General features: G+C 38.7%; 1 protein-coding gene across 2 annotated transcripts in view; it reads left to right on the top strand.

The window, feature by feature from the left end:
• The first annotated feature begins 1,339 nt into the window (after positions 1–1,339).
• LMAN1 (lectin, mannose binding 1) overlaps positions 1,340–24,857 on the top strand; it is a 42,932-nt gene continuing 19,414 nt past the window's right edge. For both annotated transcript variants that reach the window (XM_027868933.1, XM_027868932.1), the window contains exons 1-5: positions 1,340–1,604; positions 7,004–7,158; positions 7,240–7,347; positions 17,360–17,421; positions 22,567–22,666. In XM_027868933.1, coding sequence (XP_027724734.1) covers positions 1,355–1,604; positions 7,004–7,158; positions 7,240–7,347; positions 17,360–17,421; positions 22,567–22,666 — 675 coding nt within the window. In that variant the 5' untranslated portion in view covers positions 1,340–1,354. The remainder of the gene's footprint in view (positions 1,605–7,003; positions 7,159–7,239; positions 7,348–17,359; positions 17,422–22,566; positions 22,667–24,857) is intronic.

Here is a 24,857-nt window from a genome sequence, read left to right as displayed (position 1 = left end):
CATTAGCAAAAACCTGGAAACTGAGGCAGTGTTCATCTGCTGGGAAATGGCTAAACAAATTATGATAGGCTGTGAGCTCCTTCAGAGCATGGGAGTGTCTTATATGTTTCTTTGTATCCCAAGGGTTAAGTAGTCAAGCAGTCAATAAATATTTATTAAACAATTATCATAAGGACAGCTAGGTGGCACAGTGGATAGAGCACCATCCCTGGATTCAGGAGGACCTGAGTTCAAATCCGGCTTCAGACCAATCACTTGACACTTACTAGCTGTGTGGCCTTGGGCAAGTCACTTAACCCCAATTGCCTAAAAATTTAAAATAAAAAAATAAAAAATAAACAATTATCATGTGTTAAGCACTGTGTTAAGCATGGGGAATATAAAGAATGGTAAAAGACAGTCCCTACTCTCAAGGATCTCATAGCCTAGAAGGAGACAACATACAAATAACTACATACAAACAAACTATATGTAGGATAAAGTGGAAATAATCAACAGAGGAAAGGCAATAGAACATAGTGCCTGACACATAGTAGGCACTTAATAAGTGTTTATTGTCTGACTAGTGTATGAATATAATGGAATATGATTGTGCCATAAAAATGATGAAATGCACATTTCAGAAGAAACTGGAAAGACCTCTAGGAACTGAGTGGAGTAGAACCAGAACAATTTACAATAATAATATAACAATCTTGATCGATGTAGTGAAAATCCATGGTTACTGGAGACAGAAAGATGAAACATGTTATTATAGACTTAAAATTCAGAATAAGACATAAATTTTTGGACACTGTCAATGTGGGCATGAACCCCACCTCACCCCATGCATATTTGTTATAAGGGTTTTCTTTTTCTTTTTGTTCATGGGGGGGGAGAGAAAAATAAATGCTTGTTAATCACCAAAAAATTAATTTAAAAAAAATTCCCTACCATGTCCCTTCCTTCAAGGAGTTTATAATCTACCACTAATTCTAGGAGTTGTAAGTAGGAAGTTCTTTTGCCATCTTGAATTGCCTGATGAAGAGGAAAGAATGAATGTGAGGAGTTTGTTGTTTTCAGTTTTCCCTCTTCTTATCAGGTAAGCAGGGCACAAGTTCAAGTCCAGAGGCCACCAGGGACCGGGCAGCGCGCTCTCCCGGCTCCGCCCCTCGTGGCCCCGTCCCGGCAGGCTTCCCTCCCCAACCCCCGTGCCCCAGCCACGCGGCTGCCGGGGAAGGGGGCGGGGCCGGGGGCGTGGCTTCCCCGGGCGAGGAGGGGGCCGGCGGCTCCGCCAATCACCGAGCGCCCTGTTGGCTGTTCGCTCGGTGTTTCGTTCCCTCCGCCGGCGGGCCGCCTCGTCCCACAATCCAAGATGGCGGGGTCCAGGAGCAGGGGTCCCCGGGCCGGGGCCGGGGCCGGGCCGCTTCTCTGCGCGCTGCTGCTCTCTCTGAGCCGTTTCTCCAGCGCCCAAGGAGCGGGCGGGGACCCCCCAGTGGGCGGCGGGGCAGCCGCCGCCACCCCGGCCCCGCCACCCCATCGCCGGTTCGAGTACAAGTACAGCTTCAAGGGGCCGCATCTGGTGCAGAGCGACGGGACCGTGCCCTTCTGGGCTCACGCGGGGAGTGAGTGCGGGCCGGGGTGGGAGCCCCTTCCCTCGACCCCTCCCCTCCCCCGGGGCGCCGCTCGGCTGACGGAGGGGGGCCCCTGAGCGGGGGAGGGGTGGGGGGCGTCTTTCCTCGGCTCTCCTGCCCCTCCCCCTAGCCCCCCCCCCCTCCCCCCTGCTCTCCACCCCAGGCCACCCCGGCCGACGCCGGTGCCCCCTCCCCGCCCCCTCCCCGCCTCCCCCGGACCTTTGGTTCTTGCATCAGGTTTCAGTCCTTCGGTCCCGCCACGTATCGCTTGGGGATCCCGCCCCCTTTCCCCGCCAGCCGCGGAGCTCCCCGGCTCCCCGGCTTCATGGAGCGGCCCCCACGTAACTTGGGTCGAGCCTTGGTTTTTTTAAAAAACTAAATAATCATCTTGAAGGATAAGTGGTTTGTTTTGTAATTGTTTATTTTATTTTACCCGTTTAAGAGCATTATTTGGAGAAGAGGTCCTTCGGCTTCACCAGACTCTCAAAAGAGGTGGGGGAGGGTGCAGGGCACACACACACAAAGATTAAGAACTTGACCAGAGAGCATTTATTCAACAAACATCTAGCCAGTGAGTGAACGCTGTGCGGGACTCCGGCCTCTGCCTATGCACAGGCCATCCTCCTTTCCCCACCCCCCACCCCCCAAGCTTCTGCCTTGCAAGTGCCTTCTCTTACTAGAGGCCTTTCCTGATCACCCTCCCCCCTCAAGCTGCTAATGCTGCACTTAGGAATTACTTTGTATTTACTGTATATATATATTTTGCATCTTATGTGTTCATATTCTTTTCCCGTTTAGAACATAAGCTTCTTGAAGGTAGCCATGGTTTCATTTATGCCACCTATCTGTAGTGCTTCACACATTAAAGTAGTCTTTTGACAAATGCTCTTTAGTCCCTAGTGCTTGTCACATGGTAGGTAGGCACTTAACAAATGCTTGTTGATTGATTGTGTGGTGAGAAACCCTGTTGGGTTGGGTGATATAAAAAATTAAGGTGAAAAAAGGATCCTTGCTGTCACAGAGCTTTATGGTCTATAAAGTAGAGAGTTTCATTTAAGTCTTAACTTACTTTTGATTTATGTACCCCACAGGCCCTGAGATGACTTGAGTTGGTTTTAGTGTCATTTAGCATGTTCTTTTGATGTCCGAGAACAGATTTCTTAAAACTAAAAGTCCATCTTCAGTTTAGGCTCCTTTAAGGGGTAGCCTTTATCTGATCAGTTTCCTTTCTTGTATTGTAAAGCATGTAACCTTATTCTGACTCTTTGTTTAGAAGAGGTGAAGAAAAAAAGGATGTTTTTAGATTTTTTGAAGTTTTGTGTACACTTGAGACTTAATAGGATCAGAAATTTAGAACTGGTTAGGGATCTCAGGCCATCTAGGGCTGCCCCCTTATTTTACAAATGAGAAAACATTCCCTCCCCAGTCAATTTTAAAGGTGGGTTTTGAACCCAGTTTCTCTGACTCCAAAGCCAGTATTCTTCCCACTATATCCAGTTGCCAAATCATGCTAACTTTATATCTTCAGTTTTTCATTTGATCTTCTAACCCTGAAGATAACACATTACAAAAACATGATAATGTGTTTGGAGTCATTATTTCTAAAAGTTCCTTTTTAAAACATTTTCTTATGTGATCAAACTTCAGATTTTAGTGGGAATGGGTCACTATTAACTAATATGTCAATTATGAGCACTTTATGAGTAAATTCTGTTTGGTAACTGACCTACCACTCTAGAAATAAGGATTTTTCACTAAAGCATTTATTGTAGATTGGACTCGGGTCATCTTAATTGCTTAATTATAAGTAATTAAACACTGATTTTTGTAAGCTTACATTGAAATTTTTATTTGTAGATTTGTATGCTTCAATCAAAATGCTGTACTTCATGGCATTGGCTTCTGAGTTGAACATGTATAGGAAGCATACATGCAAGCAGAACCCTTCTGTTGCATTTTAGGGACTAATATTACAAATTCCTTAAGGGTAGATCCTGTGCCTTTTGTATCCCTTCAGCTCAGCACATAGGCAATCAGTATTTGTTGAATGAATGACTAGGTTTAGGAGTGCAATTTGTTTTCATGAATGGAGCTAGGGTAACTGGCCCACACACAGAATTCATGACCTAGGCTTCATTTACTTCCCAGTAATCAGCTGAACTAACCAGTCACAGATTATTGAGTTAATGTGACTTTCTAATTTAGGATTCATTCAATAAACACTGAAATGTGAGATGTGGTGCAGTTCCCTAAATATTTATTAAGTGTTTTACAATGTGTGTGTCAATACTGGAATAGGTGTCTGCTTCAGATACAACAGTTAAGTGAAGCAATTTCCTGTCCTTATGGAGCTTATGATTTCATTTACCAATAATACTATGTTTATGAATAACTCTGATACAAAATAGAATGTCTTAAGGAGAGGCAACATATTGTAGTGACCACGTTTTTGGAGTAGGAAACACCTGGATTCAAGTCTTACTTCTAATTCATAAAAACTTTGTGGCTGTGGTCAAGTCACTTCTCAGTGCTCTAGGCTGTTTTCCAAGACAGTCAGTTATGAATCAGTGGCTGGTATGCACTGGTAGAAAGAGTTTCCAAACCAGAAAGTCTTTACACTGATAAAATTACAGGTTCAAACTACTTTCTGCCTCTGCTCCTCTCTCCCCCATATGTGTGTGTGTGTGATAGGGTGTGTGTGTTACTTGAAGTGCTCTAGGAGGTCTAAGCTATCCAAGGAAGAAAAAGGTAATTTTTTATTGGGATGAGAGTGGGTGATCAGGGGAGGTTTCATGACATTTGAACTAGGTCTTGAAAGATAGGGAGGATTTCATTAGGTAGAGCTTGGTAGGGGACAGAGAACAGAGAATATTAATAATGGGTAAACTGTGAGGAAAGGCAATATAAGTATGGAATATTTTGGATTTCAGTCCCAATTATTCTGATCATGGGAATCACCTCTATGAATGTCAACCTTATTAACTCATAGACATACATAGACTGTTAAAGTGACAGGTATTTTAAAGATCATCTGGTTTACCTTTTTTGCAGTCTTTATACATTTAAATCTAAACTTTCTTTTCACTTTGAAGTACACTGTAAGAGTTGGGAAATTAGATAAGTAAAGTTTGAAAATGTTTTGTTACAAATTTTTAAAAACCCCTGATGTATGTGTTCTTAAATCTCTAATTTTTTTTCTTTGTGCACTTAATATTCTACCAGTGTAGGAGGCAGAGCCTGTTTGATTAAGTTTCCAATGTAATGCTTTGTGCCAGTGAGTTCAGTGAAGGTAATGGTAACAATGAAAAGTATCCAACCTTGTGCAAGTGTCTTAATTTCTCTTTGCTTCAGTATTCCCACCTGTGTTTATTACCCCATGGTAATAATAGTTTTTGGCTTAGACTATTGTATGTGTTCATATAGATCATATCATGGAATTTAATGCCAGAAGGAACCTTAGAGACTATCTACTGTAATATGAATGTTAGAGATAAGGAAACTGAGATTCAGAGAGGTTATGACTTGTTCAAGGTCATATAATCAGTAATAGTCTTGACTTCCAGCCCAGTGTTCTTTTCTCTACAGCACAGTACTTCCCTATTTGAACTTGGGAAAAAGAAAAAATAACGCTCCTTTCTTTCTCATGGGAGTATTATACAAAGTTCTTTTGAGATTTTCAAAGGATATTATTAAATACAAATAGTGTTCAAAGAACATAACTGCAAAGTTTTCCTTTTCAGTCATAATCCTTTATTGTCTCTTACTAAGAATTCTAAATATATAACTATAACTTTCTTTAATAGGTCTTTAAGCACAAGTCTGACCATGTTACTCCCCTGCTCAAGAACCTTCAGTAGCCCTGTTACCTCTAGGATGAATTATAATAGTTGGCCATTTAATATCCTCATGGTATAGTCCTAGGCTGCCTTGCTTTACTTGTTTCACATTATTCCCGTTTCTGGTCTGTTGCCAAGTTTTGTCATTTCTGCCTTTATAGTATCTTTTTTATACTTCTCTTTGTCTTTCCATGCACAGTTACCACCTTAAGGCAGGCTGTCATCGCCTTATGTTTGGACTGTTGCAGTAGCTTTCTGGTTAAGCTCCTTACCTCAAACCTCTCTCCACTCCACTCTGCTCTCCATTCAGCCGCCCAAGTTTTTTTTGTCTGACCATGTCATTCCCCTATTCAGTAAACTCCGATGGCTCTTAGTTACCTCTAGATCAAGTATAAAATGCTCTGTTTAGCATTTAAAGCCCTTCACACCCTGGCCCCTTCCTGTCTTTCCAATCTTCTTACATTTTATTCTGCTCCACATATTGTATGATTCAATGACACTGGTCTTTGGGTTGTCCTTTGAGCATGCTGCTCTGTCTCCTGACTCTATACCTTTTCTTTGACCCCCCCACCCCATGTCTGGGATGTTCTTTCTCCTCATCTCTGCCTCCTGGCTTCCCTGGCTTCTTTCAGGACTCAGTTAGACTAACCTTTGGCAGGAAGCCTTTCTAGGTCCTTCTCACTGCTAGTATCTTCCTTCTGAGATTACCTTCCATCTCCCTGATGTATATCCTATATGTAGTTATTTACATGCTGTCCCCTCCATGAGAATGGGAGGTCTTTAATGGGGAGGAACGTGATTTTGCTTTTCTTTATATATCAGGCACTTAAAACCTTGCCTGGCACAGAGTAGGCGCTTATTATATTTGTTGACTTACTTGAATGACTTTATGTATTCTGCATACTAGCTTACTTGCTATTTCCTGAATTCCTGCCTCTGCGGCTTTCCACAAGTTTTCCAACTATCCCATATCCCTAGAATGCTCTCTTTCCTGAGCTCCTCTTCTTAAAATTCTTAGCTTCCTTTAAGATTCAGCTCACGTTCCATCTCTTGGAGGGAAGGGATGGAGTCTTTCCTGATCCTAGTATAGTTCATTCCCTCTTTAAATTTTCATAAATGTACTTACCTGTCTGTGTGTTGTATCTCTGATCTCACCTTCATTAAACTCCCCTTTATTAAAATGAATGCAAGCTGTTTGAGGGCAGGGATCATTTTTAATTTTTTTTATAGTCAACACCTAGAATAGTGCTTCGCATAGAGTAAATGCTTAATAAATATCTGTTGGATTGAGTTTAATTGAATTGCAAATATGTGATTTCATTGTTCAAAACTATTAAATTTAAAGTGCCTGAAATTAAAAGTTTATTTTTAATATGGAGTTTTTTTTTAACTGAATTATTCTATTTGTTACTCAGTTAAGTTGCCAGCTTCTTCCCATGCTTTAGGGTGCATCTTGAAACACTTTTAAAAATTAGAAGGGTCTATGCATTGCAATATTTATTTGAATGTTATGGAAATATCACTTAAAGCTTTCCTTAAAATATGTTTTTTCAGATGCAATACCTAGTTCAGACCAGATTCGAATAGCTCCATCTTTGAAAAGCCAAAAAGGATCAGTTTGGACAAAGACAAAAGCTTCATTTGAAAATTGGGAGGTTGAGGTGACGTTTCGAGTCACTGGAAGAGGAAGAATTGGAGCTGATGGCCTAGTATGAAATTTTGTTTAACTTATAAAATGTATGTAAGTATATACTTCTAGTATCCTAAATTTTGTTGTACTATATTAACAGGTAATTTGGTATACTGAAAATCAAGGCTTGGAAGGTCCTGTGTTTGGATCAGCCGATTATTGGAATGGTGTTGGAATATTCTTCGATTCTTTTGACAATGATGGAAAGGTATGTTTCATTGTCAGAATGATAATATACTTTAATATAATAATAATGATACTCTGAAAACCTTAATACACAAGATAAATGTTAGCTATCATTATTATGTCCCATTTATGATACTCTTGAAAAAACTAATAAACTCAATTTTGTTGTCATAATAGGAGGTAGCATGGCCTAAAAGATCAAGTGATAGACTTGGAATGAGAAAGGTTTGGGTTGAAATCCCTTCTAAGACACTTACTAGCTGTGTTACCCTGTTCAAGTCATCTAGCCTCTCTCAGCCTCAATTTCATCATCTGCAAAATGGAGATAATAACAGTATCTTATTTGATGCTTATGACAACCCTGTACAGTCAGCAGACTAGGTGCTACTTTCCACAGTTTATATGAGAAGAAACTCAGTTCTAGAAAGGTGGATTGAGTTGCCTGTGGTCATACAACTAGTAAGTGGCAGAACACCCCCCCTCTTCTCTTTCTCCTCCCAGGTCTTCTGGCTCCAACTTCAGTGATCTTCCAGCATACCATACTCTCTCCGCAGAATCCTCAAGGGTTTAGTCATTATCAAGAATAGACAACTCTAGGAACACAAAGCCAGGGCTGTGTATCTATTGTGTGCTTACTAAATGTTAGTTAATAAGTGTTCTATTATCTACAGTTCTTTAGATGCTGACTGTAATGTTATAGACTCAATGGTCTTGCCTTTCTTCTGTCAGTAAGCACAGAATTTAGCTTACTGTTTCTCCTTCTAGTCTTTTACCCACCAAAGTTCTTTGCCACCCAGTTCGGCCTATAAGGTTGGATGCCAATTTTTATTTCCCTTGCCCTACTGACCCCCCCCCCATTTTGTCAACACAATCATTTCATCATCTATCCTCCTCCTCTCAATAGAATTTTTTTGTGACAAAGAACCATTTGAGAAAGTATTCAGGTAAGCAAAACTAACACAGTAACAGCAACTGACAGACAGCATATAGAATAATGCACACCCTAGTTCCCTGACAAGATACTGAGAGAATGGTGGTATGTTTTATTATCCATCTTAGGGACCAAAATTAGTGATAGCAAATAATCTGGGTTAGTTGCCTTTTTGATTGTTTATTGATTTGAATGATTATTACAATCATTCCGTGTATTAATCTTACAGTTCTGCATTGTTCATTCTGTATTAGTTCTTACCAGCTTTTCTGTGTTTCTCTGAATTCCTCAAGATAGTTGTTTCTTATACTACAGTAATATTCTATTGTATTTATATACCACAAGTTGTTTAGCCACTCTCGTTAATAGGTACTCACTTTGTTTTCAGTTTTTGCTACCATAAAGAGTGCTATAAATATTTTAGTAACTATGGGACCTTTAAATCTTTGACCTCCTTGGGGTCTGTTCCATTTAATGGGATCTTTGGGTCAAAGGCTAGGAACAACTTAGTCTGTTCTTCTCTCACAATTCAAAATTATGTTCCAGAACACTTGATCCAATTCATAACTCTACCAATAGTGTGTTAATGTACCTGCCTTCCCGTAGCTTTGGCAACACTGATTTTCAGTTCTATCACCTTTGACAATTCAGGAGAAAGGTGAAAGATATGAGGTTGTTTTTTTTTAAACAATTTAGAGCATTAAAAAATTGTAATTATTGATCGTTTGCATGTCTTTTTGAAAACTATTAATATCCTTTATTTGGGCAACAGCTTTTGAGTTTTTGTCTGTTTTGTGTTTTGGTATCTTCTATCCCATTTTGGTTATGTATTCTCCCCAAATGGTAGTTCTCCTCTTGTTTTCTAGTTTGTTTTATCCTATGACCTTTTCCATGTAGATTAATTATCCATTTAGAACTTATTGATGTTGTACTGTTTTTTAAATCAGCCCATAGCCTCTCTTTCATTATTGATTGTTGATCACCTCATGAATCCTAAAAGAGTCTAAAATCATAAAGGGAAAAGTTTAAAAGTTTTAGATGTTTTAAAGGCTATCCCAGACTTTTTATGCAAATGTAAAGGGAACTAACCTCTTTCTTTTATAGCTCTTCTGCTGTTTCATGAACCTAACTCTCATATTCGCCTACTCCCTTGCATATCTTGTCTGTAGAATCTCCCAGCCCAGAACCATTTGAATTTTGTCTTGTCTTAGTTCTCAGGTTTCAGTTTGACAAGGCTGCTAGGTTTCTCAGACCTATTAAAACCTGTTTCTCAGCACTGTGTCATGATGTGGCGTTCTTGGCTTCTTGTACCTTCCCCCGACACCCACCTGCCAAGAAAAGGGAGTTGCCGGGTGGTGTAGTAGAAAAAACACTGGCTCTGGGGTAAGATGATCTGGGTTTGAATCTTAGCTCTGCCCCTTAGTTAGTGTGTGGGTGATCTTGGACAAGTCACTTAGCCCCTGTGGGCCCTAGTTTCCTCATTGTAAAATGAAAAGGTTAGGCTAAATGTCCCCTGAGCTCTCTTCTAATTCATTGTGGCCTGTGAATTCTTCCATAGACTTCAAACTACCCTGCATGGCAGTTTCTTTTACCTTGAATCTCAATGGCTTTTGGACCATTTGAAGACCTGCCTTCCCTTCTGATTCTCTGAGTAAGAAAGGCCCTTCCTTGTCTGGCCTCTAAGGATTGCTCAGATTCTAGGCTCCAGGATGACCTACTACCAGGCAGTCACTTCCATCACCGGGTCCTATGAGATGTAACTTATCCTTGATCTGTTATACTTTTTTTTCCTCATTGGTTTTCCTGAAGTGAACTTAGCAGCTGATAATTACATCTAGTTCTGTCTGTTATGAGAATCCTGACATCTTTCTTTCGTTAGCCTGGCATCTGAGCTTCCATTTCTTTATGGAAATGGCCACGTGGCCAGTTGTTAGGCCTTACCTTTCCTGTGCTGTCTTTTGCAAGGGTCTTCAAAAATTTCAACTGCTTTACTATTTAGAGTCTGTGGATCCCTGTTGGATGTCCCACAATATCCCTATTTCTAGTCTTACTCCAGGTTTAACATGCAGTGCATGGGTACAAAGGAGATAACACATCAGTATTTTGTTTAATTCATGAGCCTGGTTCAGATAACCTTCTCTGTTCACTTCCCTGTGTTCTCAGGTTAATGATCCATTCTCATGTGCCTTCACTATCCTATAGGTGGAGTGGTTTTCTAGAATCCGGGTTAGCAATAGAAGAAAGACATCCTTCCATCACTCGACCTGTTTAATACTTATAAAATTGAGAACAATTCATCCCACACTATTCTTGCTCTTCTTCCTTGCCTAGTTTAAATATGTATGTATGTATTATGGTGTGTGTGTGTGTATATTTAGATGTATGTGTATATATATATATAGTTATGCTAATACTAATTTAAATAAAATAGTTTGTTTTTATTATCAACATGTACACTTAATGGTTAATGCATATTTTATAAATGTATTTCTTAATTCAACTTGCTGGCCAACAGTTACTGTGTTCAGGCTAAGTATTTCTGATAATCCAGTCAAGGACCTTCCATTCTATCAGGAGACACAACATATACATTTATAGCTAGTTACAAATTAAATGCTAGGCAATTATAAATGGAGGGCATTAGCAGTTGAGGGGAGTTGAGAAAGATGTGATGTAACCAGTGAGCTGAGAATGGTTTTCATATTTTAAAATACTGTTTTATTGTGTTTAAAAATGTGAAAACCATTCTTAGGTCACTGGCCATATTTGGCCCTTAAGCCACAGTTGGTCCCAGTTGTAGAAGGGGGTATTTGAGCTTTATCTTGAAGGGAGGATTTCGATGAGGTCAAGATGAGGAAGAAGAACATTCTAGGCATGAGGAATAGCCAGTACAAAGGAACAGAGATGGGAGATGGAGTGTAAAGAATAAGGAGGTTGGTTTGGCTGTATTATAGAACATGGGAAGGGGTGTGGTGTATAATAAGGCTAGAAAGATAGGATGGGGCCAGGTTGTGAAGGACTTTAAAAGCCAAACAGAAGATTTGATACTTTTATCCGAGGCAGTAGAGAGTTGAGATTATTGTGTAGGGAGTGACATGATCAGATCTGGGCTTAAGGAAAGTCACTTTGGCAGCAAGAAAATCACTTTGGAGGGCAGATTGAAGTGGGGAAAGATTTGAAGCAGGAGGGCCAATTAGGAGGCCATTGCAATAGTTTTGTTGAGAGGTGATAAGGCCCTGAACCATGGTGGTGGCTATGTGAGTAGAGAAAAGAGCTTAAGAGATAAGAAATGTTGGAGAGGTGGAAATGACAAGATTGGGGATATGTTAGATAAGGGAGAGTAAGGAGTTGAGGATAGTGCTGAAGTTACAAACCTGGGGGACTAGAAGAATGGTGCATTTGACAAAAATGAGAAATTTGGAAGACACATGGGTTTAAGGGAGAAGATCAATAACTTGTTTTTGACATAGTGCATTTGAGATGTGTCTGGGACATCCACTTTCAAATGTTCATTAGGCAGTTGATGATATGGAACTGAATCCCAGAGGAGAGACTGGGGCTAAGTATGTAGATCTGAGAATCATATGAATAGAAGTTATAGTTAAAGTGGTGATTTTCTAATAAGGTCACAGAGGGTGAGTATAGAGAGACAGAGAGAAAAGGGTCCAGGCCAGCGCCCTGGGGAACACACACAATTAAAGGGCATGGTGTAAATGATGAGCCAACAAAGAAGACTGTTGTTCAGTCATTTTAGTTGTGTCCAAGTCTTCATGACCCCATTTGGGATTTTCTTGGCAGATACTGGAGTGGTTTTGCCATTTCCTAAACTCCAGGTCATTTTACAGATGAGGAAACTGAGGCAGGCAGGGTTAAATGAGTTGCCCAGGGTCACACAGCTAGTAAGTGTCTAAGGCCATATTTGAATGCAGAAAGATGACTTCAGGCCCAGTGCTTTATCCATTGCTGCACCTAGCTGCTTTAAAGAAGACTGAGAAGTGGTCAGACAGGAGGAAAATCAAGAAAGAGCAGTGTCCTGCTCCCTTCCCTCCCCCCAAAAAACCAGAAAAGAGATTGTTTCATGATGTAAAATGCAGCAGAGAAGTCCAAAAGGGTGAGGACTAAGGAAAACCTATCAGATTTAGCAATTAAGACATCACTGGTAACTTTGAAGAGAGCAATTTCAGTTGAATGATGAGATTAGAAGCCATAATGAAAAGGATTGAGGAGTGAGTGAGAGGAGAAGTGGAGACAATTACAGATGATTTTTTTTTTTCTAGGAGTTTGGCTGAGAAAGGGAGGAGAGATAAGACAATAACTTGAGGAGATAGATGGTAGTATAAAGTGAAGATTTTTTAAGGGTGTAAGAGATGTGAGAATGTCTGAAATCAATAAAAAATGAACCAGTAGATAGGGGAGGTTTTGAATATTATAGAGAAAGTGGGGATGGTTGAATGGTCAGTCTCATGGAGAAAACAGGTAATGGGATCGAGTGTACATGTAGAGGTCATGAATTTGCCATGGTCACTTGGCAAGAAAGGGTCACTTCATCAGAGATTGGAGGAAAGGAGGAAAAAATGGAATGTATTATCAAGGGGTTTTGAAATGAAGAGAAGAGGACAAGGAACCTCAATGAACAGCGTCAGTTTTTTCAGTAAAGTAGGAGACAGTGTCCTCAACTGAGAGAATCAGAAGAGATGGTGTGGGACACATTAGAGAAAAAGTTTGAAATAACTTCTTTGGGGAATCAATTTCTTTTCAGACGGTATTTGTTGAGTGCCTATCATGAGTTCTGATAATGTAAATATTATCAAAATAAGGTTTTGCACAAAGGGGTGCATCTTGGCTTACATGCATGTGTTCTTAATCTATTTCCTCTTCAACCCTGTTCCATCCCCTGCCTTATGTGTTTTCTTCAGTTTTTTCCTAGTTTTTGGTTCCTTCTAAGGCCCACCCTGCCCTCTAGAAACAAAAACAAAACTTTGACCCTGTTCCTTGACCCCTAAATCCATTGTTCTATCAAACCTCCTTTTAACTGGCAAATTTCTAGAAAGAGTAGATTACATATTGTCCTCATCTCCTGACTCTTCCATTCACTCCTCATCCCCATGTAGTCTAGCTTCTATCCCTACCACTTTACTAAAATGCTCTCTCCAAGATCACCAATAATCTCTTTATCAATAAGCCAGTGACTTTTCTTTTTCTTGTATTTATATTCTTTCCCTTGCTGGCATTTCACTAGACATTGTCCCTTTTTGATCCATTCTCAAAACCCTTGACACCCTTGGTTTCCATTACTGTATATTCATAATTCTCCTACCTCACTGACCAAACCTCTATCTCCTTCCCTGTCTTTATCCTCGTCTCATCCCTTAATGGGTATATCCCTCTAGGTTCTCTCCTGGGCTCTCTTTTCTTTTCCATCTATATTCACTGAATCACCGAGCATTTAAAAAACACTTAGCATGTGCCAGGCTCTGTGCTAAGGTGCCAGGGAGACAAAACAAAAATCAGATAGTCCCTGCCCTTATGCAGTTTACAACCTAGCTGGGGAGACCACATGTACCTATGTAGGTATATTTGAAATAGATGCAAGTTAACTTGAGGGGGAAGGCCCTATGGGGCATCTTGGTGGGTCAGGCATGACCTCATGTAGAAGGTAGAGTTTGAGCTGAGTCATGAAAGAAACTGGGCATTCTAAGAGGTGAGAGGGCGAATTCTAGACATGGTAGACATGTAGTGCCAGAGACAGGAGACAAGGTCTCTCATGGTGATCTTGTCTACTTAATCTGGTTTCAGTTGTCACAGATCTCCATGCTATATCTCTACCTCCCCACCTTTCCTCAGAGTCTTGCCCTTTATTTCTAAATTCTTGTTGGTCATCTCTACTTATATCACCTACCAGCACCTCAAAATTAACCTGTCCAGGATTAACAAGTCCCCAAAATTTGACCCCTCTCCTAACTTCTCTACTTCTACCAATGGATTATTATTCTTTTACTGAGCTCAGATTATAATCTTTTATTTTTGGGTGAGGGAAAGGGAGGAGCAGTTATTTGCCAAGTCTTTTTAGTACTACCTCCATGGTATTTTTCTTGTCCTTTTCCTCCTTTTCATTTTCATGGTAGAGAAGTTTATACATTACAACCACTTACTCTTTCAAGTAAGAGGACTTCAGTTCAAGTTCCCCCTCTGTCTTTGGGCAATCATGTAACCTCCTTGGGCCTCAGTTGTCCCATCTGTAAAAAGAGGGAGTTTGGCTCGATAGCCTCTGGGGTCTTTTCCAGCTCTAAATCTTTGTATGGCCTTATGACCCTAATTCAAACACTCATCCTTTCTCCACTGAACTTATCTTCTAACTTGCACGCACACTCTTTGTCCCCTCCATTTCTATCCTTGATGCTGCTGCCCCATAATCTTCCTAATCTACAGGTATTGTTGTGTCACTTTTGAACACTAAAACTTTCTGTAAGTACTCATTGCCGACTGAATAAAATACATACACACTCTTCATCTTGGCACTTGAGACTTTCCACATTCTGACTCCATTTTACTTATCATGCTGTTTCTTATACTGCTGCCCTTCATGTACATCTATGTTCTACATACCTTCTTCTTGTCCTGACCTCTCCTGTCTCTATGCATTCTCTCAGTCTTTCTTCTCTGCCTGAAATAGAATTCTCTATTCCCACTTCTCCATCTGATAGAAGTCACTTTTTTGCTTCAAGGCTCAGGTCAGGTCTTTCTCTTTTGTGAAACTTTGCCAGAGCTTACTTCTCCCCCTCAGGGGAAAGTCAGTTTTGTAGGTTTCTTCTAGCATTTTGCCTGGATCTTTACTTTGCTCATATCTCACTATCCTTACAGCATAATTGTTTGTGCATTTGTCTTCTTTCCCCACTGCCAACTTCATGCCTTCCATGCTTAATATAGTGCCTCACATACTGTATTTCACTGCATAATCGTCGCAGGTTTTATGGTAAATTTTTGCCAAAAAAAGTGGGGTGCGACCATTCTGGGAAGCTTTAAATTGTGCCAGTATTACTTGTCTTTTAGTTTTCACCAATCACACACCAACTTTTAACTCACTGAAAACTGTCTTTCCACAGCGTGTTTCCAAGCTGTTCAGCAAACACAATCACTTTCACCTGGTAGCCTGCAGAATAGTTTTTATATTTACCCATAATCAGAAAGAAATGCTTTGCTTGTTAATGTATCGCTGGCAGACAAACTATATAGTTTTAACTAGCAGGGGAAGATGCAAGTCTTACCATATCGTGTGACTTACTCACGGCAACTTAAACAGCCTGCCTGCTCCCCTTGCGTCTATGGCTCTTAATTGGTTGTGTGACAATACTGTTAATACTGCAGCACTCTAAACAAACCGTGCAATTCAGTTTTCTGGACATATACTGACAATTTGCTTGCACTAAGAATTCTAGGCTTGCAGTGTGTGAGAGAGAAATCTGTATCCATATGCCGCTGGTGAATACATTGCTGCTCTATTTACCTTTTAAGCAGCATAACAAACAATTATACCGTGCAACGATTACATGATGAAAGGTTAGAAACCAATTTTTGGACTGGAAAAAAAAATCAGGGTGCAGTGATTATACAGTGGTGATTATGCAGTGAAATACGGTATTCTGGGTGCTTAGAAAATATTTATTGAATCGTCAATACTTGGATTTCATGCTGCTTGTAATAGTAGTATTGACGTTTCTCAAAGACTATTTAAAATTAACTCTTTCCTTTTATTAGTTTACTCTTTATATTTTTGCTGAGTTAAATCTGGTACTTCGACCTTTTCACCTTTATCAAAGCTAAAGGAGCTGTAACTTCAAATATGTTTAAATCTTCATAATCCCCAATAAATTTTTGAACCTGTTGTGGGCATTCTGTGTGTAGTATTTACTGTGTGTATGTAAGATCAAAGTTAGCACTTAATGATTCTGTAACATGGTAACTTTTTCCTTTGTCATTTTAAACCAGGCCTGCACACCCTGCAGCCAGGGGGGCCACTTGTGGCTGGCTAAAGGATTTCAAGAGAGGTTGTGAAAAATGTAGAGGAAAACATCCTTTGTATGTAGGTGAAATCCTTTGGCTTGCCACAAGCAGCCCTAGGGCCACAGGTTGTGCAGACCTGTTTTAAATGTATGTTTGCTTCCATGTGACAATTGGCAGAAGTTTAATAATCATGAAGATGTCTTGGTCCCTGTGCTTAAGGAACTATGTACCTTTTCTGAGCCAGCCAGTCAGAGGGACTTAAATCTGTTTCACTTGGTTGCCATCCCAGTATTCCTTTAAAAAGTTATGTAGTTTGGTTAAAAAAAAAAAAAACCAGAAACAAAAAAACTCAACATTGAACATCTGTACAAAATTTGCTTAGTAACAATCTACTTTTAATTTCAACACATAAGTATCATAATACTATTTCTGTCACTCTCTCTAAATCACCATTAGAATTCTTTGTTCATTCTCATTTAGTTTTTCTCATATGATTGAAATTCTATGTGTTACATTTTTCAAGAGCTATTTTATTAATTTTTTGCATTATTTTGCATAGGCTTTGACAGACAACTTTGCATTTCTCATACTTCTCAGTATTAATTGTATTGTGGCATTTTGTTAAATTAACGTTTCATACTGTTATACATTTAGATTGTTTTGTAATTATATGTAATGTTGCAATGAAAATCTTCTGAACAGATAGGTCTTTTAAAATTATTATATTCTTAAAGTTTATATCCCTAGTTTCTCTGTACAGTTCAATGCCTTTGGAATTAATAAATTAGCTAATTAAAAAAGAGACAGAATTTGAATTGGAAGAGATCTCAGACATCTTCTAGACCAAGGGTTCTTAACTTCGGAGTTTGTGAACTTGTTTTTTAAAAATATTTTGATAACTATGTCAGTATAATTGGTTTCCTTTAGAATGCTATATATTTTATGCGTTTAAAAACATTCTGAGAAATTCATAGGCTTCACCAGATTAACAGAGGGGTCTAAGACACAAAAAAGGTTAAGAAACCCTAATCTAGGCTAATCTATTGGTTCTTCTCATTAAGAACTTTAAAACACATTATATTATGTTTCTTTTGTTTTGTAGAAAAACAATCCAGCTGTGGTTATCATAGGCAACAATGGACAAATACAGTATGATCATCAGAAGTAAGTGTTTATACATTATACATACAAGTTTCTGACTTTTCGTCCCATACACATCTCAAACTCAGCATTTCCAGAATAGTTAATTATTTTTTACCTGAAATCTAACCCTCTTTTGAACTGCCTGACTTCTTTTGAGGGTAATGCCATGTTTCCAGCCACTCACTTTCACCACCTTGAAGTTTCCTTGATATTCTTCCTTAGTCCAGCTATTCAGTCAGTTGCTAGTTCTTGTCTAATTCACTGCCACTATATCTCTAACATCCATCTCGTTTTCTCTACTCACATAGCTACTACTCTAGAACAATTGTCATTACCTCTGACTTAGACTATTTGCAATAGCCTCATAATTGATCTCTATACTCTCAAGTATCTTCCCTCTCCAGGCTGTCTTCTGCAAAACTGCCAGTGATGCTCTAGAGTTCAGGTCTAATCATGTCACTCCTCTACTTGGTAAACTCTGTGAGCTCCCTATTATCTCTAGGATGAAATACAGTGATACTTTTCATTACCATTTTATTTAAGCTCTTCACAATCTGACTCCGGCCTATTCTTATTTCGCATTAATTCCCTTCACGTACTCTGATGTCCAGCCAAACTGGACTGTTACTTAAACATGATATCCAGTCTCTGTGACTTTGAATAGGCTGTCTCTCATGTCTATGAAAAATCCTGTCCTCATTTCCACCTCTTAGAATTTCTACCTTCTTTCAAAGCTCAGGTCAAATGCTATTTCCTACATGAGGCCTTTCTGTGTTTTATCCAAAGTGCTAATGCCTCATTCCCAAAATTACCACGTGCTGACTTTCTATATCCTTATGAATATGCATATGGCACCCTTTCCTCCCCTACAGATACAAGCTTGAAGCCAAGAAGTATTTACCTTTTGTCTCTTGTTTTCCCAATGCCTCCCACATAGTAGACGTCTAATAAATGCTTGATTGCTTTAGTTTTACAAATTTGGACATTCCTGAAAAAGAAATGGTGAGGTTTTGTTCCTCTTAAAAAAATTTTTTTTTTTCATAAGAAAATTGCAATCAGTGATCTGGGTTTAAAATCCTTTTGTTATTCAGTTCTATTTTGAGTTATATTGGTGAATTACCTCAGTTTGTAAATATAAAATCTTCATACTTTTTAATATAAATATTAGCAATCATATGTCATCTTTAGGCTATGTTGAGATTTGTTGCAGCTTATAATAGTTCTTAGTAATGAGATTAGGCTGACAGTCATATGTTGTTGCTTTAATCCTCAAAAGGATGTTAGCAAAAATAGGTTATGGCTATAAATCTAGACCTTAAAACAAATTGATCAGTAAAACAAATATAATACTATATTGGGTCTTTAATTTTTTTTTTAATTCTAGTCTTAAATTCTCCAAAAAAGATTATTTTTCGTATACAAATTAGAACACTAAAAAAAGGTTGTATATGAAACAGTGGATATCTGCTGCTAGCTTTTTTAAACAAATATAGAGTGAATTCAGCATATTACTTTCAAAATTATCCTGCTTGGCTGTGCTTCCTTCTGAACTTCATACTCATCTTTGTACTTTTTTAAATGTTTCAGTGGCTCTTCTCTTGTTTTCTTTTATTTTTCTTTCTTCCTTTCTTTGTTTTGGGGGTGAGGGGCTTTACCATCAATAACCTCCCCCATACCCCACTAGATTAAAACTGGGAAAAATCTTATAAAATGTAAGTATCTTCAAGCATAACATATTCACATAGTTTCTGTGTCCAAAAAAGTATTTTGCATTTCTTACCTTGAGTCTATCTCACCTCTTTGTCACGAGGTAGGTAATATGCTCCATTATAGGTCCTCTGGAGATAATGTTGGTTGTTGTTTTTATGAAAGTTCTTAATTCTTTCATTTCTTACAGTGTCATTGTATAAACTGTTCTCTTGTACTGACTTATTTTACTCTAAAGTTCATACTTCCCAGGATTCCGTGGAATTGTCGCTCATTATTTCTCACACTATAATATTTCATCACTTTCATATAACACAATTTCTTTAGCCATTTGATGCCAATTTGAGCCAATTTATTTTCCATTTGATGAATACCCTTTTAATTTACATTTCTTTTTTTTTTTCCCTTTTAATCTCCACTCAGGATCAGGAAGTTTTTCTTATTTAAGTATCTTCCCTCCCTTTTATCAGCCTCTCTCTTAACCTTACCACCTTCCATCGTGACCTGTTTCCCTTTTAAGTTTGATGTGTTTCTGTACCAAAGATTGTGTGTGTGTATACATGTGCACAAGCACACATTCTTGCTTGCTCATCCCTTTTCACTCATTCTAGTTATGAGAAATGACAAAGCCCACTCACTTCTTTCATTTTCCCTCATATATTTTTTGTTTCATCAACTATTTCTCAATTACATGTAAAAAAATTTTTTTATATTCTTTTTTTAAAAAATTTTGAGTTTCAAGTTCTCTTCCCCCCACCACTTCCTTGAGAAGCAAGCAATTTGATATAGATTATACATGTGAAGTCATGCAAAACATAGTTCCATATTAGCTATATTGTGTAGGAAAATATAGACAAAAAAAAACAAGAAAAATAAAGAAAGTAGGAAAAAGTAGGCTTCAGTCTGCATTCAGACTCCATCAGTTCTTTTTCTGGAAGTGGATAGCATTTTTCATCATAAGTCCTTTGAATTGTCTTGGATCGTTGTATTGATCAGAATAGCTAAGTCATTCACAGTTGATTATCATACGGTATTGCAGCTGCTGTGTACAGTGATCTGGTTCTGCTCACTGCATTTTGCATCAGTTCATATAATTCTTCTGGTTTTTCTGACAGTAGCATTCAATCATAATCATGTAATACAACTTGTTCAGCTATTCTCCAGTTAATGTACATCTCCTCAATTTCTATTTCTTTGCCACCACAAAAAGAGCTGCTATAAATATTTTTGTACCTATAGGTCCTTTTCTTTTTTTCTTTGATCTGCCTTCTTCCTTCTTTCTCGCTAGTGTATTCTTTTATCCTTTCTTCTCTTTCGCCTCTTCATGGCCTAAGAACAAAACCAATCAACCCCCAGGATCTCTGGGGTTTTTTGTGTTTTGTTGTTTTGTTTGTTTGTTTTTCAATTTAACTTCCTTAGTAACCTTTGAAGACATTGATTCTGAAAGGACCGCTTATTTCTTCTCTCTTATTAGAATGTTAACACTATAACATTATATAGAATATTAACACTACAACATATGTCCAGTTACTCAAATAAATTTACCTTTCTTAGTCCCTCTTAAATCTTGTGTTTGTATTTCATAGTACCTACTCTGCTCTAGACTTTCATCACAAATGCTTTATCTTTTTCAGTAAAGATCCATTTTTTTCCTCTGCAGGATTATACTCAGGTTTGAAGGGTAAATTATTCATGGTGATAAGTTTACATCTTTTGCCAAGATCTCTGGTTTTTAGTAGAAGTTTCCAGGTCTTGTGTAACCTGCACTTCCTCCATACTTGAACTCTTTTCTGGATGCTTGGCAGTATTTTTCTCTTTGATGTGGAATTTCTGTATTTTGTTTATGACTTTTCTGGGTGTTTTCAGTTTGGATTTCCTTTCTGAAAGTGATTGATGGAGTCCTTTCATTTTTACCTTGCCCTGTGGTTCTAGTAGATCTAGGCAGTTATCATTTATGATTTAAGAAAATATAGTGTCCAGGCCTTTTTTTTTTTTTAAATCATGGTGTACAGGAAGTCTGATGATTCTTAAATTGTCTCTCTTTGTCCTGTTTTCCAGGTCAGTTTTTTGATGGCAGATACCTTACATTTTCTTCTTTAAAAAAAAAATCTTTTTATTTTATTCTAATATTTCTTGCTGACTAACGAGTCATTGATTTCTGATTGGTCTGTTCCAATTTTTAGGGAATCTTACTTAAGATGGGTTTACTGCTTTCTGTTTTAAGCTATTTATTTTCCTTCCAGTTCTTTCCTCCCTCAAGAATTTTTATTTCACTTTTTGTCTCCTGCTTCATTTCCTATAGGTATTCATGTAGTCCTTGGAAAGCTCATTTTTTCCAGTATCTCTGGATCCATTATAATTCTTTTTTGTGGTCTGTAACTTGTTAGGTTATTCATCTCTCCAACCTTAGTTCTTGAATTGAGGTCTTATGCCGAAGCCAGCTCTGCCCTTTGCTCTACTTTTTGATGGATTAGTTAGCCCTGCTTGGTCTTGAACTGTATCACGTGGGTTCTTTTACTAACCTCCACTTCTTTCAGTTGGCCCTCTGCCTTCAGGAACTTTGAGTTTCAGAGCACTGGGTCTTCAGGGTCTTCTATGGCATCTTAGGACAAAATACTGGGGACCCTGGAGCCTTTGCACTTGAGCTCTCTCCATCGGAGTGGTACAGCACCTGGATCAGCTGCTGCCAGCCTTATTAACTTCTAAGTTACTTTGCTTGGTTTCAGACCATCCTCCACCAAAGGACCCCTCCACTCACTGCCTTAGTATACAGAGCTCTGTAGTTCATATGTGTCTGGTCAGTCTCTGGTCACACTAAAAAGCTTCTAGCTTTTTGTCTATGCCAGGTGCTGGCTTAGCTGGGAGGAGAGGCCCTTATTTCTTTTGCCTTTAGGTTTCTGGCTGCCTTTTGTGCAGTTCTGAAGTGAATGAAGTCACTTATTGAGATTTCTCATTGGTTTTCTTAAACATTATTCATTTAGGTGTGATTTTTAGGGTTTTGCTGAAGTAGGTGTGTGGGAACTGGGTAATCTCCACTCAGGCAACCATCTTAATTAGAGATCTGTATTTGGTTAAGACTGACTTATTTAAGAATTACTAGTGGATTACAAAGCTTATTAATAGAGTATGAGTTTAGTATCTGAGTATTGGGGGTTTTGTTTTTTATGCTTTTGATGGTTCCCAACTTATCATCTGGTGAATTGTAAAGACAAGACTTGTCTTATGTGTAGTCCATATTCATTAACTCTTACGTACTAATATCACACAAAGTTCCTCTGTTAAGGAGAACATTTACACTACTGTTTAGAAAATTTAATTTTTAACCTCTTAAAGGGTTTAATTTATAGTGTCATAACTTTAGTATTTTCTCTACTTGCACACGAATTATTTTTGTTGATCATTTTTAAAGAAGGAATTTCCTAAGTTTTTTGTTTCTATTTCTTTCTCTCCATACTACAGCGATGGTGCTACTCAAGCTTTGTCAAGTTGCCAGAGGGACTTTCGTAATAAGCCATATCCTGTCCGGGCAAAGATTACATATTACCAGAAAACTTTGACAGTAAGTAATGGCATTTAACAGTGATAATATTCATAGTTGACATTTAGATAGCCATTTACCACTTGGCTGTGTCTTTACATTTTCATTTTAACCTCATTACAGCCCTATGAGATAGATTCTACAGGTATTATCCCCATTGTACAAATGAGGAAACTGAGACAAGGGACTTGCCTATAGTCACCTAACCTGTAAATATTGGAGACAGGATTTGAACCCAGTTCTTCCTGACTCCCAAGTCTAGCATTTTATTCACTAAGGCCATGTTGCTTTTGCAGGGATGACATATGAACATATGCTTAGGAGATGACTTTCTTTGATAAGAGTGAAAAGATCTGCATTGGTAGCTATTTTTGTTGAAGAGACAGAGATGATCCTTCACCTTGCCAAGGCCAATCTCTCTGCTTGTACCCTTGATTCTATCCCTTTCTTTCTCTTATGGCAGACTGAACACACACACACACACACACACACACACACACACATATGCCCTACCACTATCTCCTCCTCCCTCAGCCACTTACCTCCCCCTTCCCCCATACATACACACTCATCCTCTTTCATCTTCAATCTCTCCCTGTCTTCTGACTCCTTCCTTGCTGCCTATAAACATCCCAGCTCTCTTCCATCTTTTAAAATACTTCATTTGACTGTATTGTAAAGTGATGGTCACTTGACCCTCAAGCTGTTGACCTATATCCTCTCCCCCTTGATTTCACAGCCAAACTCCTAGAAAAAGCTTGTCTGTTACTTGTTGCTTCCACTTTTCTTCTCAACCCCGGGCAGTCTGATTTCCAACTTCATCATTCAATGGAAACTGCTCCTTCTAAAATTACATTAATTAATTGCCAAATCTGATAGCCCTTTCGTAGTCCTCATCATTCTGGCCCTCTTTGCAACATTTGACACCTTTTACTACTCTCTTCACTCTGGGTTTACATGACACTTCTTACTTTTGGTTCTCCTACCTATCTGGTTACTCCTTAGTCTCTTTTATAGGCTCATAATCCATATCATTCCCCCATTCCTAGTCATACCCTAAGCCTCTGCCCTGGGCCCTCTTTTCTCATCCTGTGCTGTCTCTTCTGGTGATCTCATCATGGGTTTAATTATCATCTTTATGCAGATGAATCCTGCATCTATATAGCCTTACCCATTCTCTTTCCAGAGCTCAAGTACCATATCACCAGCTTCCTGTTGGACATTTCAACATGTCCAAAACAGAACTCCCATTTTTCTCTAAATCTGCCTTCTGAATTTCTCTATTTCTGTCAAAGATTTTTCAGTCTTTCAGGTTCACAACTGCAGTCATCCTTGACTCCTCATCCCTCATGTCTAATCAGTTGCCAAATCTGGTTCATTGTACTCACATGACCACCAATCTTATCATCCCTTGCCTGAATTCTTATAGTAGTCCCCTAATTGTTCTTCAGATGTCTCTTTTCTCCTGGCTGACTATACCCCTCTTTCCTGCTTATTAAAGTCTAGTGGTTTACTTTCTCCTCTAGAATCAAATCTGATCTCCTTTATTTGGCTGTTAAGCACCTACTATATGCCGAGCATTGTGCTAGGTACTGGAGATACAAGGGGGAAAAATGTAACAGTCCCTGCTATAAAGAGTTTATGTTCGGCTGGGATGGGGTGAGGGTGAGTGAGAGGGGAGCATGAGCACACACAAACATACACATATGTATAAACAAAACAAATACGAGGTAATTTAGGGGTGGGGAAGGCACTTAGAAGTTGTGGGGAATCAAATATAAACTCTTTGATAGCAGGGACTGTTTTGTTTTTTCCCTTGTATCCCTAGTACCTAGCACAGCTGCTGATACATAGTAGGTACTTTAAAAATGCTTTTGATGGATGGATTATGCACAATTGGGAGGGTGAGAGCAGTGAATACTTTGCATGACAAGATACAAAAAGATCTTGCTAGGCTGAGTCTAATAAGATGACAGTTAAGTAGGTGTAAACATAATGTCTTATGCTAGAGTTAAAAAATATCTGCTTCCCAAGTTCAGAGTGGAAGAGGCATGGTTTATCATCGTTGAGTCTGAAAAAGGTCTTAGGGTTTTGATAGATTGCAGGCTCAATATGAATCAGCAGTGTAATATGGCTATCCAAAAATGTAGTTTTGAGCTGCATAAAGAGAGGCATAGCTTCCAGGAATAAAGAGGAGGATATTTCTGTATTC

The sequence above is a fragment of the Vombatus ursinus genome, unplaced genomic scaffold (genome assembly GCF_900497805.2).
Source record: "Vombatus ursinus unplaced genomic scaffold, bare-nosed wombat genome assembly UNPS02014791.1, whole genome shotgun sequence".
Taxonomy (NCBI): domain Eukaryota; kingdom Metazoa; phylum Chordata; class Mammalia; order Diprotodontia; family Vombatidae; genus Vombatus; species Vombatus ursinus.
Note: the sequence above shows the minus strand (reverse complement) of the source record. Positions and strands in the feature narration are given on the sequence as shown.